Source organism: Motacilla alba, chromosome 20 (assembly GCF_015832195.1).
Source record: "Motacilla alba alba isolate MOTALB_02 chromosome 20, Motacilla_alba_V1.0_pri, whole genome shotgun sequence".
NCBI lineage: Eukaryota > Metazoa > Chordata > Aves > Passeriformes > Motacillidae > Motacilla > Motacilla alba.
The window spans coordinates 4,131,586-4,145,369 of NC_052035.1; the positions used below are offsets into that span (position 1 = coordinate 4,131,586).

The window sequence follows — 13,784 nt, forward strand, 5'->3', positions numbered from 1 at the left end:
GAGCACAGAAGTTATCAGTGAACTCTTAGCTGAATGGGCAAATTGGTGAATGCAGCACAATAGTAGAGTTGTCAGGGGCAAAAGCTGAAAATTATATGTGTGATTCCAAGAGCCAGCCCTTTTTGCTTGGTAAATTTCGTGTTTTGCTCTGTGTAAACTAGATTAACAGCTTAGCTGTAGGAGAAGTGAAATCATGCTTTTATCACTGCATCATCTCTAAAAGCATGTGCAGTTTAACGTGTGGCAAAGAGGCAAAACAACACCCCAGTGACAATAACACTGCTGTCTCACCAACACATGGACTTGGCTGAATATTATCTCCCCGAGCAAGTGACTTTGAACAGAAGTGATTCAGATTTCCTGAAGATCAGCAGCACAGAGCTGTTAAAAGAGCAAAACATTATGGCCTTCTGATGTCAGCCCTCTGTGTTCACCTTTGATTCCCTTTCCCCATGTTTAAGCTGCAGAGGAAGACCTGGCTGACTGCAGCAGCAAAGGTGAAGCCCAAGATAAGAGTGGATCTCATATAACATGAATTCATTTAACTTTGTGAACTGCAGTGGTGATATTTTTAGGAGTAGTTAAGTGTAACAGGAATATAATGAAGATAGGCTTATTGAGTCTTTAGAGTAGCCATGAGTCAAATCTTGTGGGGCTTTCTAAATCAAGCTCAGTGGCTTAAGCTATATCTGGAAATATTCTGTGCAGCAAGCAGTGAAGTCAGCAGACCTAAGGTCTGTAATGAGGACTAATGAGGTCTCAACAACAGGGTAGAGGGCAGCTGTCTCCAAGGTGCTCAGTTAGAGCAGAAATGCTGTGCAAATAATGCTACTAAATATGTTTTATTTTCAGGTGTGTAGATTTTGCTTCTCGAAAAACCAAATAAACAAACCAAAACCCCCTAAAATTTCAAATAGAAATGATGCTCTCTGGTTTGGGCTGAAGAAGTCATGCCTGGTGTGTGATGATAAAGGGTGCTGAGGCACTGGAATTGGTTGTCCAGAGAAGCTGTGGCTGCCCCTGGATCCCTAAAAGTGTCCAAGACCAGGCTGGGGTTGGAATGAGACAGGCTTTAAGGTCCTTTCCAACTCAAACCATTCCATGATTCTGTGTGGAGGGTGCTGCTCTGTATGCTGGATTAATGCTTGTTACATGTATATCTATAATGGGATGTTTAAAAAAGCCAGGCCTCCAATACACTAAGAAAAATGTAAGCTGATTTTGGAGAGAAAAAAGTTTCTGCCAGAAGTATTATTATAATTACATGTTACTGTGCTCACTATTTCAATGAGTAAGGATTTCAAGTCCATTTAAACTATTTGAGATTAAAATTAGAACTGTTGTTCTCCTGTTTCTGGGTGCATGCTGAGTGCTTCAGAAGAGTAAATGCTCCATTACAGTGTAACTTAGTAAAATATTAGAGCCATTTGCACTACACTGGGATTTTACACCCTATTACTGCTCTGAATTATCTGTCATTAGCCCTCATTAAAGGCAGATTTGGTTAGATGGACAATTGTCTATTGCAATTTGATTGCAAATATGTTGTTAGGCTTTCAAATGAATATTTAAAGTGGATCATTGCACAGTTCGCCTAGAAATTCTTTTTTTTTTTATCTTGTCCTTCCTCTCCCTCCATCTTTTAAGGAGCTTCCACCCAGAATTCCAATGCAGTGGAACCTGAAAAGCAAGTTGACAGCACGGTGAAAATGGCTGGAGTTATAGCTGGTCTCCTGATGTTTGTTATTATCCTCTTGGGAGCAATGCTTACCATCAAAAGAAGGTAAGTTTCTGCTTTGCTTCCATCTTGGACCTCTTGTTGTAATTTACAAAGGAAGAATAAAGATAAAACATTCTTTATGTGTGACAGAGAGCAGCAGTTGATGCTTGTGTCCATAACACTAAGGGTGGTAGGCCCAGAAGAAATACCAGTTCTGGGAGATCCAGCAACAAAAGAATGGTTGTTACTGCAAAGAGATAATGATAATTAATTGATAATTAATATCAAGGGATAAGTCACAAAGTAGCATGGGATAAATGGGATAAAAGGAGAACCTCTCCTACCAGGAAAGGCTGAGAGACTTGGGATTGTTTGGTCTGGGGAAGAGAGGGTTTGGAGTGACCCAACTGTGGCCTTCCAGTACTTGAAGGGAGCCTGCAAGAAAGATGGAGAGAGACAACTCACAAGGGCCTGGAGTGACAGGAGAAGGGGGAATGGCTTCAAGCTGACAGAGAGGAGGGTTAGATTGGATATTAGGAAGAAATTCTTCCCTGTGAGAGAGGCGAAGCCCTGGCACAGGTTGCCCAGAGAAGCTGTGGCTGCTTCATCCCAACCATTTTTCTAACACTTGAGTTTTCTGATGCTTTGGCTGTCATGACTGCTACAACCTAAGTTATTATCTCGAGATAGCACAGACAAACCCCCAAGCAAAATTACTCCTAATGCAGAATGAGTCCCAGAGGTTGGGCACTGAGGATCCCTTTGCTCTGTGTGAAAGTTCCCAAGCTCCTGCTGAGCTGAGCTGGCCCCTCAGACAGTGCACAGGACCTTCAGCTGGACTTGCCAGGTCCCTGGAGCAGCAATGTTTGGTGAATTTGGGTGTGATGTCCCAAGCACAGAACTTTGCTCTAGCTGGTTTTGCCATAGGCTCTGTAAACCTGGGCAATTTTCTTCAAAGTTAACATTGGAAAGGAGGTGAGTGGGAGTATTAAAAATCTAAATTCTCCCCTTTTTTCCCTAGAGCTGGGAGATTACAGCTTCCTCTGTGTTGTTTCCACAGCCCCTCCCAGGGCAGACAAGCAGAATCCCTGCAGTTTGTATCTGCTTGCTGCAATTTGCAAAGATACCTGCTGGAAGACACACTGAAATAAGGAATAAACTGGCTCATTGACTTTAAAATCTTTTCCCATTTCGAAGCTCTGAGTGCAGGAGGAAGTTTGGGAGGCTGTAGCACACCTCCAGCACCTCCAGAGCTGCTGATCACATCCCTTCTGGGCTCCTTGGATGGGCACCACCAGCCACATCCAGCTGGGGCTTAGGGCTGCATATGGACAAGTGCTCCCTGAGGATGAACCTCAGCCTGTCAGGCTCATTGCATTTGTAAACTCGTGTGGGTTGGGACCAGCTTTTATAAAAGGAGAAGCTGATTTGGGCCACAAGTTGATGGGAACTTCTGGAGGAGCAGAGCTGAAAGCTTGAGCTCTTCAGAGAGAGCAGTTTAACAGAGTTCTCTTTTTGTTTTGCAAACAGAAGCATTTGGAGCTTAAGCTCTTGCATTCCATGTTTGCATTAGCCTCATTTTAAAAACAGTTCCCTTCCCAATGCACCAAGGCCTTGGTGTACAAATAGTGTAGCCTTGAAAGGCAACAATTCAGAAAAATAATTGAATGAGCTGAACTTGAGATGTTGTCTTCAAATGGAGCTGGAAAATATTCCAGTGACATTTGTCCATTGTCCAGGGCATCACAGCTCATTGGGAACATGCACAGGATTTCCTGGATGAAGCATTTTGTTAACAGAGAGCAGAGGAAGGAGAGGGATTAGAAAAGAAGGAAGACATTGGTTTGAGATAAACGTTGGTATCATCAGGAGCCTCTTTTTGTTCCTGTGGGACTCACCAGATTGGCAGCACGCTGCTTGGAACCTTTCAGACACAGAGCATGAGCAAGCAGTGCTCAGCTGCTCACAGCTTCAGCAGAACAAATTGCAAACATTCAAAACTTTCTGGGGGCTGAAAAAGCTTTTGAGGGTTCAGTCAGATATGTGAAGCTAAATTAAGCCAACCAGTGTTTTTATAAAGTGGAAAATTTGGGTTTGACATTATGTTTGTCTGAAAGTTTTAGTTGAAACTTAAGGTTGCCTTAAAATCTGCTGAAGTTTCCATATCTATATATCTATGTCAAAATTGTGTGTACATATAAATGTCTGTTTTAAACATGACTGTCTTACAGTATTTAAAATCAAAACCATTAACATTTTCTTGGTTTTGGGAACCCACTAACTTCAAGAGTTAAGCCATAGCGTCATCATTACTTTTATATGAAATATAAAAATTGCTGCAACATAATGGAGAGAAACTTCACACAAGGACATGCAGGGACAGGACAAGGGGGGATGACTTCAAACTGAAAGAGATGAATTTAAATTTGATATCAGGAAAAAATTCTTCACTCTAAATGTGGGGAGGCCCTGGCATGGGGTGCCCAGAGAAGCTGTGGCTGCCCCTGGATCCCTGGCAGTGTCCAAGGCCAGGTTGGATATTGGGGCTTGGAACAGCCTGGGATAGTGGAAGGTTTGGAATAATCTTTAAGGTCCATTCCAACCCAAACCACTCTGTGATTCTGTGATAATTTAGCCTGTTAATTTAGAGGTGGTTATCAATGCCTACATGAGTGTATGCGCTCACAAAAGGCAGAACCACATTCTTTCATTAACAGATACATATGCTGAAATATCTCATTTTCATTGAATGATAATATTTCTAAATACACTTGTGTAACAGAGTATACAAAATCATTTTGTAAAAACAAAAGGAAACAAGAAAAAACAAGATATTTTTTAGGAGAAAATACCCTTTGACTTTGCCCCTCCCCAAAGTATTTGATTTTGGTCTGTTCTGATTTCATCTGGGCAGTTTTAATTCTGATGTAATCGTAACTTGTGTTTCCCTGGAGTGAAGAATGTGACACCTCTCAGGCTGGTGTGTTTGAGCAGACAAAGCCTCCACTGACCCCTTTAAATATAAGACTGAATAAATAGGATCAGACAGCCTGTCATGGATGCACTGTAAATAAGTTCTTTAAACTGCTGTCGGTAGCAAAAAAGGAGATGTGGGGCTATGTAGGGTCTAGGATTATTTCCTCCTATGAAAATTCAGCTCCTTATTCTGGATTAGGATTTAGGTGGTTACCTTAAACTAATTAAATAAAACCCCAAAGCCTCTTGGGCAGAACATAGCCAAGCTGTAGGATAGAATTAGGAAAAGGGGCATTTGCACATTGAGTGACCAGTGTCCCCCCTGTGTCCCTGTTTCAGGTGGGAGGCAGGCAGGGGCTTGGGCTGTGTTGTACATTCTAGGACCAGGTCATGTTTTCACTGAACCAGAACTCTGACCAGTTCTCACAGTTAAGCTTTGAAATATTCTTTAGTTAGCCCTTATTTCAGGCTGCATATTTTGGAAGAATTTGATCCAAAATGTCCAATTTCAAAACGCAGTCCTTTTGTTTGTTTTCCTTTATTTTCTGTCCTTATGGAGCAAACCTTTCTGAGCTTTCCTCTGCAGTCTGGAGGGATGTGCAGGTTTTTACTGAGGGCTGAGAGTCTGGTGGGATCCCAGATGTCTGTGACCTAGACAGGAGAGCAGCAGAAAGAACAGCAGGATGTTCAAGGGAACACTTCCAGTCGATAGAGCTGTGTGAGCCCAGGTCCTGGCCTCTCCCAGGGCTTGGTTTAATGGAATCATTTTGGGGATTTCAGGGGTTCAGCTGTGTGTGCTCTCATTTTCTACATCTTGGTCATGTTTCCTTTTGTTTAGAGGTTCAGTGGAATTTGGATTTTCACAGGGGAGCTCAGTGGCAATCAGTGCACCTTAACTGGTGCATTGCTCGGGCCAGTAGAATTACTGCCCTCAGGAGATAATAGCATTTAGTTAAAATACATCCGTGTACCTGTGGGTGGAATCAGTGCCCTTCAGATATCAGGAATCTGGCCAAAACAGCAGGTTTATAGCAAAGGCCATCATCAGGAAAACCATGCCACTTCAGTTGAATCCTGATGAGCTGCTCTTTACCCCACGTGTGCACAGCACAGAGGGTGACTGTGCACAGAGTGACTGGGCCGATCCTGGTTTCCACGTGTGCTTACGGAAGTTGTGTTCAGAGCAACCATAAAAGTGAACACTTGGAAGCTGCATTTGTATTTCTAGGTGATTCCTAGTCATCCTAGTATCTTACAAGGATGGGATTTTAAAGCTGTGCATTAAGTTGAAGCTTGTGTTTCACTGTTTTTCCCTGTCTTGACCACTGCTGCTGCTTCTGTGGCTTCTTGTGGATGGTGGTAAATCTTTAATACCCTGGGCTGGGTCTGTCGTGAACCAGTCTTTTCAGAGAAGCCCCTTTCCAGCTCTAAAAGGGAAAACATCACCTCTTAAGCTACAACTGATTGCCAGAGCTCAGTTTGTGGTGCTGCTCAAAATGTTGTGAAATGAATTGTTGAGAAACTGTGGTAGAAAATGCTTAATCACAGTGATGCAGAAAGCTAATGCATGCCCCCAGTGCTCAGCTATAAATATGGAGTGATGCTTGAATTGTTAATGAACTATTTGCATTTTAGAGTTTGATGAAGCTTGATTTATCATTAGACAATTTGCTCATTGTCTAAATAGTCCAAAATTGTGGCGTTCTTACATTGTCACTTCCCTATTTATTGTTATTTGTATTAATAGCTCTGACATCTTTCTTTCCATTTCAAAAATATCAAAGCACTTGAGAGGCAAAATTAAGTCTCATTGCCCATGGTACTGACATGATAAAGTGAGGGAATTAAAGGTGAGGGGATTTATTAATGGTGGCAGAAATGGAAACACAACCTGTCTCCAGTTCAGTTTCTATTTATTCCTCACCAACATTGAAACAAGTGCAGGCAAACAGGATCTCAGTACAGAAAACAGCCCAAATTCTTTGTATATTGAAAAAGAAACCTGGAGCTCATATAGATCTAATTATGTGCTTTTCTCTTTTTCTCCTTTTGGATATTTTGTTCATCTGACTGGCCATCAATATTTAGAAGAAATGCATATTCCTACTCCTATTACTTGTAAGTACTTGACTGGGCATGAGGTTTTTTGAGCATGTCCACCCTGTGGTAATTTTGTGCTTTGTTGTATTTTTTTCTTTTTATTTACCTTTTTTTTTTTCTCTTTTTTTTTTTTTTACCACTCCATTTATCCTTGTCTTTCCCGCAGAATGTGTTTTATTTTCCCAGTTGCATGCTGTTATGTTTTCCCCATTTTCCCACTCCACCTGTAGCTGTGCCTGCAAACATATGAATGTCCTCAGATATGTCACTTATGGTTTATACCTCTTCAAACTGGATATTCATCTTTAGATTGGATATCAGGAAAAATTTCTTCACCAAAAGGGCTGTCCAGCACCAGAACATGTGGCCCAGGGAAGTGATGGAGTCACCACTGAGGCATTTATTTAAAAGTTGTGTAGATGTGGCACTTGGGGACAGGGTTTAGGGATGGACACGGCAGGGCTGGAGGAACAGCTGGACTCGATGATCTTGGAAATCTTTTCCCACAGAAATGACTCTATGATTCTGTAAATGCTAATGAACAGAGTGTCCCAAGTGCACCTTTTCAATTGTCCATTGCTTGTAGCCACGCTTCAGGGAAATTCACACCTGAAAGTTATTGTTGGGAATTTCTGAGCCATGGATGTGAGCTTTTTAAAAACCTTAAGGTTTCTGACAACTGGGACTTGACATTATCCCAGCAAACATCCCTGTTCCTGGAGCTGCCAGGTTCTGAGTGTTGGTTTAGATCATTGGATGATGAAGTGGTTCAGATATTCAGATCTAAATCACCTGTCCAGTCCTAATGACAATGCTGCATAATTAAGGCAGTTGTTAAGGCACATGAAAATGCTTCACACATCAGTACTTCCAGAGCCATCTGTTGCCTAAATATTGAGGGGCTGGGAAGCAATCAGGGCCAAGCTGTTTCTGCCATGATAATGGTTGTCTGAGGATCTGAGGGAGGAGAGGACTGGATCAATGATGTGAGGAAAAAGTCCTGGAGAAGTGAGTTGAGGCCTCTGCTGCCATCAGAGGGCTGGGAGGGATGGGGAAGGCAGCTGTTGCTGTGGGCAGGAACAGCTCTGCCCTTCCCCAGCTCTCAGAAGCAGCAGGAGCTCTATCACTGACACCAACCCTTTCCCCAGAACCTGCCAGGCTTGTCAGGGCTCTGAAACCCACCGAGCTGTCCAAAGGGCCACATCAGCCCTGACAGCCCCTCCTGGTCTGCTGCTCCAGGAGCTGCCTCCTTTGCCCCTTCCTGCAGCTCCTCCTTGTCTCATCTTGGTGCTTTTTTCTGGAAGGTGTTCAGCAGGTCAGCAGAATGAGAGGGTTGATCTGCTGCCATTTTAAGGGGAGCTGATTTCTTTTCCATATAAGTTGCTTTGTGACCAAAGAACAGGGCAAAGGAGGATCCCTACTCACCACTGCTTGGAGGGATTTTGTTTCTCCATGACCTGTCAGGAAGCTCTTGAAAGAGGAACCTTTCCCACTTTCCAAGCATGTGAGGAGCCTTAGGACACCATGACGAGCCTTGACTTTGCCCAGTGATGTAACTGTAAATGCAGAGTAACTCCATTTCCTCTAGACCTCCCACTGGTTCACCAAGAACAAAATTTGACCTCAAGTAGTCAGATTAAAGAGGAGGTTAACTAAGTGTAAAGTAGGGGCTGGTTCTAACCCAAAGGTGCTACAAGCTAGTTGAATTTATTGATAGAACCTTTCCTCTACTGCCCATTTCTCATGTTTTGCTGTTTGGTTTCCTTACAACCAGTAACACCACTGCCTGAAAAATTCACTGCCAGGTTTCCTATTATAATTCTGTCTTTTTCCAGCAGGCAGTATGTGGTCAGCATGTTCCCTGCTTCATTTCATTTTGAGATGTGTGTGTTTAAAAAGATGAATCAGATGAACTCCTGAGCCCCCTGTGACCCATTTTGCAGCTGCACAACGTTGCTTTAAGCAGTCAGCTGAGGATTGTTCTGCCAGAACAGGCACAGGGGTCCTTAAGGGGCTGTTTGCTGTGGGTCTGTTTGCTAGACCCTTTTTCCTCAGGGAGCAGTGCAGTGACTCAGGACAAGCGAAGAGACAACCCTCAGGAGGGTCACCCAAGCCTGGGGTTGCATTGAGCTTCAGCAGAGGCAGGAGGAAGGGCTTTAATAAGGTTTAATGAGGCAGATGTCCACCATGCAGCACATCACACGGGGGAAAAGCCAGAGGTGCCATCAGGCCAGCTGAGTGTTCATAGGAGGTTGGAGCTCAGCTTGCAGAAATCACAGAGCTTTTCCTCCCCAGTACCACACCCAAAATGTTCTGCGAAGAGCTCACTCTTAGCTCTGGGCTGGTGCTGTCCCAGGGACAGCTCTGCAAGCTGGAGGCAGCTCATCAGCAGTCACCTCACCATAAACCAGCACCAGGCTCTGCTGCTTCGGTTCACAGGACATCTGCTCTCTGCCCTGCGCTGGGAAAACCAAGCTCTGCTTTGGAATTTTTTCCCCTTGAGCAACAATCAAGGTAAAAGGGATGTTCCCGTGAGGGAAGAAAACAGAAGAGCCCATGAAGGAGCATACAGTGAAGTTGTACTGAGTTTCATGCTTCAAGTTTCACATGAAAGAGGGTGTTTCATTGGAATTGCTAAGGACTGTACAATTCTTATCCAAACTTGATTGAAATTGCCCTGGACTCCTATGAGCAGAGAGGTTGGATTTCAGCTTATTTGAAATATTGTGGAAATAACAGCAGCAATATGGTTATATACAGATTTTTTTAAAAAAAACCAATTGGTTTCTATTCTATGACCTTGCATGAATTATTTAGTCCTGAAGCAAAATTCAGTTGAATGACTTACCAGTATTGAAAAGCTGGTTCCCAAATAGATCTGCTGGCAGATCTTTAAATGTGACCATATGGACTGTATCCCTTCATGTTTGGTTTCAGTTTCTGGACTTCAAAGCTGTTTTTCTTAGAGTAATTCTTGTCTGCTTTCAGATAATTCCTCCCAGCCCTTTGTCATGTTCTGTAAAGGCATTTCTTCTTGTTAGGGACCAAAATCTCCTATCCTAACTCTTCCAAACAGCTCTGTAATGATAATTCTATAATGATAATTCTATTAAATTCCAAACATTTCTATAATGATAATTCTATTAAAGTCACAGAGACTTTTTTGAGGAGTACCTGGTCTTTACAGAGACAGGCCAGAACATTTTGGTAATCGCTGGACTGGAGTTCTGCCCTCAGCCAGTCTTGTGTTCTGCTGCAATTCAGGACTGGAAAATCTCATTCTGTGAGACGGTTGAGTACCTGCAGCTCTGACTGGTGAAACCAGTCCAAAGTATTCACTTATAGGAGCAGCTATTTAGGGCATGCATAGTTATTAGGTAAAGAGTTGTGGGATTCTTGTATAGCAACATTTGGGTGAAAACTTCCTACAACATATAGGAAAGGGTGAAGGAGAAAGCCATAAAGATCTTTAACATGCTTTAAGTGGAAATACAGCCCACGAGGCCTCAACTCCTGACTTGCAACTCATTGTGCAGGGTCAACATCATATTGTGTGCCTCAGTTTACCCATCAGCAAAGCTTATGGGTTGAGATCCTGTGAGGAGAAAGAGATGGAATTAGGAGTTCTTGTCCTGGTGCACTCCTTGCATGCCTGTGCCCAGGGTGATGCCTGAACCTTTTCAGAGGAGTTACTCTGTATTTACACCAACACAAATGGTGTCTAAGGTTGGGACAGAATTGCTGCTGCCTCTCTGCACTTAAGTTTAATGTGCAGTGTAAGATATCAGCCCAGCCAGGTCTGGAAGATGCTGGTGTTATTCCCAGCTGAAGCTGTAAAACACAGACAGCAATTCATCCAGTTTACAGAAGGGTTTGCATCTAGTGACAGACACCTCTTTTGCAACAGCATTTTCAACTGCAGCAATCCATATCATGATTTTATTATTTGCTCACCAGGAAAATAAATGGAAATGTTTTCTGTGTGTGGGTTGTTTGTTTTGGTTTGTTTCTTTCTCCTGGGCTGGGTAATGGCTGCAGAATGAAATTTAATCAAGAGCAATATGAGACCAGGGAAGAATTTCTGGAAATACAGAGATTCATGTATGCGTTACAAGCACTCAGTTTAATGTTATTTATTAGAAAACGGTACTCAATGGCCAAGATGTTTTCCTTTTCCCCTGAACTGCCCAGAGCTCCAGGGACATGATTGCAATGTAGGAAGCCCCTTCAACTCCCACTGGAATTTCTCACCAGTTTTAATTGTTGGGTGGTTTCAGCTGGGAGTTCCTTTTCATGGGAGAGATTGCAAAGGTTATTAAGCTAAATTTATACTTAGATTTTTTGAGATAGCGAAGTTTATACTGAATTTATTTCCACCATCTGTGGGACATTTGAAAAGAAAAACATCCCTTTATTTTATTTAGAAGCGTACCTCTGTATAACCACGTTCACACATAAATATCTCCGTGTATTTCCATGGATGGTGGGATCTGCCTGCACAGGTCAGCTTGCTAAATCAGGATTTTAAGAAGAAACGTTCTCATTAGGTGCTTTTCTCATCAGATGATGGAAAAACAGGATCATTCATCAGTGGCTATGCTTGTCTAATGAAAGCAAATTAAAAAATAATATATCAAAATGCACAAAGTAGATGAGATGATATTTAGAACGTGTCTGTATGGTGATTGCAAGCCTCAGCCTTGCAGAGGGCAGGGTTTGTGGGTGTCTGTACCAGCAGAGACTAATACTGCATGGCTCCCACGTGCACCTGGCCTGTCTAAACTCTCTCTGGTTGTAAGTAAAACTAAAATAAAAAAAAAAAATCCCCCACAAGTAGTGATTAATTTGATTAAGTGAAGCTTAGATCACTCTCAAGAGCCTGTGCTTGTATACCTACAGTACAAAACACTCAGGGCATCTTTTGACTTATCCTGACTTCACTTTCTCCTGTCCTGTGAAGTTTGCTCTGTGACATTGGCCTTTGCTCTTCACTACACCTTTACTACCCCTTTACTGCAGCAACCTCCCTCTGCTCCTGCCACAGCCTGGCTTCAGCAGAGCAGGTGTTAAAAGCAGCTTCAGGAGGGGCAGGTGAGGAAGGACACATTTCATCTGCAGCATGGAGCAGGTCCCCCAGTGTGTGACAGAGCACTGCCCTGAGCTCCCACTCCTCTGGCTCTGTTCACACCCCTCTAGTGACCAGCATTTCCCAGCCTGCCTGCCCCCTGGCTTCAGGATGGGCAGCTCCTCCTGCACAGAGCTCTTGCCCAGTTTAGAATGAGCATCATTCCCCACAGCTTCCCTCTCCTCAGCCCCTGCAGGCAGTGAGAACAGCTCCTCCCTGGTGTCTTTTCATGTTTGAAGACCTATCAGCCCTATTTGATTTTCTCTTCCCTAGATTAAAGGTCCACCTTGCCTTTGGCCTTTGCCTGTAGATCATGTTTCCAGCTTTACCTTTTGTGTCCTTGGTGTGAGCCCCAGTGGCACAGGTCTGATTTGAAGAGCAGCGTTGCAGCAGAGCCCTCTCCAATCCTCAGTCAGAGCAACAGCATCACCCAGATTACAGTGCCATTGCTCAGTTTCAAGCCAGCAGAAAACCCTTCTTCCAAATGGGATTTGTCATCTACCACAGGTTTAGGGCATGGAGATCCTTTCCAATAGATCTGACTTTGACCAGTGCTCCCTGGGATTTGCATGGCTCATCATGCCTTAAATTGGAGCAGATTCCATCACAAATGACTGGTGTACTCCTGGGAGTTTGCTACACACAATTCTCTAAAACGAATTTAATTTTTTTTTACTTTCTCAAATTGCTTATTGAAGATGAGGGCAATATGCAATTTGTGTCTGTAGGAGGAAATTTCACGTTTAACTTACATGATCTATACCTAATGTCTAAATTACCTGTGCATACAAATCTGCACCACAGTGTACAAAATTCATCCTTGGAAACATCTAAAATTAAATCTGTCGACGTACATGCACGAGAGTTCTCCAGGAGTGGCAGTTACAGATTTAATGTTCATGCATGTAGAATTGATAGAAAAAGTTAGAGAAGAGTTTGAAGCTGCTTTTAAAAAATAATCCCTGACAGTCATCCAAACCTCCATGAAACAGGAATCTGATCCTGCAGATACTTCTAACAGAAAATATCGCTGGAGCTTCCTGATTAATGCCCGTGGCAGTAAATGGTTTGTGCTTGATACCAAGTTTGCATTCCTTGACTGTTTAAGTAGAACTCCCACGATTTTAATATAGTGCTTCAGATTTTATGTCTAGTCTCTGATATGAGTAGAAGTTTCAAAAAATAACTGAATCAAATCTCCACCATTTTTTCCCTCAAATTCACACTTACTTGTGTTCACTGCCGATGGCTTTTCTCCTTGCTTTAGTGGGGTCAGCATCAACTGCCTGATTATACAGCTGATTTCATTTTTTCACTCAGCTTTGAGCATCTTTCTGTCTCATCCCTCCTCTGTGTGTGTGGTGCTTGCGAACATCATCTCTTCATTTCCAAACCCTCTCAGACTGAAAAGAGCAACCCAGTAAACTCCATCCATGGACTCCTGCTTCCTTCTTCCCACACTTCCCTTACCCTTGGATGTAAACCAGCACTGAGATCATTTTATTCACATCCTGACATTCTGTGTTGATTGTATCAGACTCTTCTTCCCAATATCTGCCTGGTCCTTCATTTCCTCCCCTTTTCAGCTGCATATTGCATGAGTGGGGAAGAGTCTGCTCCATGAGGGGTGTCAGCTGTGCTGGGGACACGCTGGGCACGCAGCCAGCCCGTGACTGACACTGATGCTCCCAGAGCAGCTTTGTTGGGGCGTTGCAGTGGCTCTGTGCAGGGCAGCGGGGACAGCAGGAGCCGTGCCACCAGCATGGCTTGTCAGTGATTCACAGAGATCTCTTGGAGCGCCGTATTTTTGGAAACAGCATTTCTAGATAAATGCTTTTCCATTTCCAAAAGGCGTATTGACGT

General features: G+C 43.2%; 1 protein-coding gene across 10 annotated transcripts in view; it reads left to right on the plus strand.

The window, feature by feature from the left end:
• Positions 1-13,784, plus strand: part of PTPRT (protein tyrosine phosphatase receptor type T) — a 450,746-nt gene that overhangs the window by 374,259 nt on the left and 62,703 nt on the right. For 5 of the 10 annotated variants that reach the window (XM_038158539.1, XM_038158540.1, XM_038158545.1 and 2 more), the window contains 2 exons: positions 1,648-1,783; positions 6,749-6,814. In XM_038158539.1, the coding sequence (XP_038014467.1) occupies positions 1,648-1,783; positions 6,749-6,814 (202 nt within the window). The remainder of the gene's footprint in view (positions 1-1,647; positions 1,784-6,748; positions 6,815-13,784) is intronic. The other 5 variants (XM_038158541.1, XM_038158546.1, XM_038158547.1 and 2 more) reach the window with 1 other exon arrangement.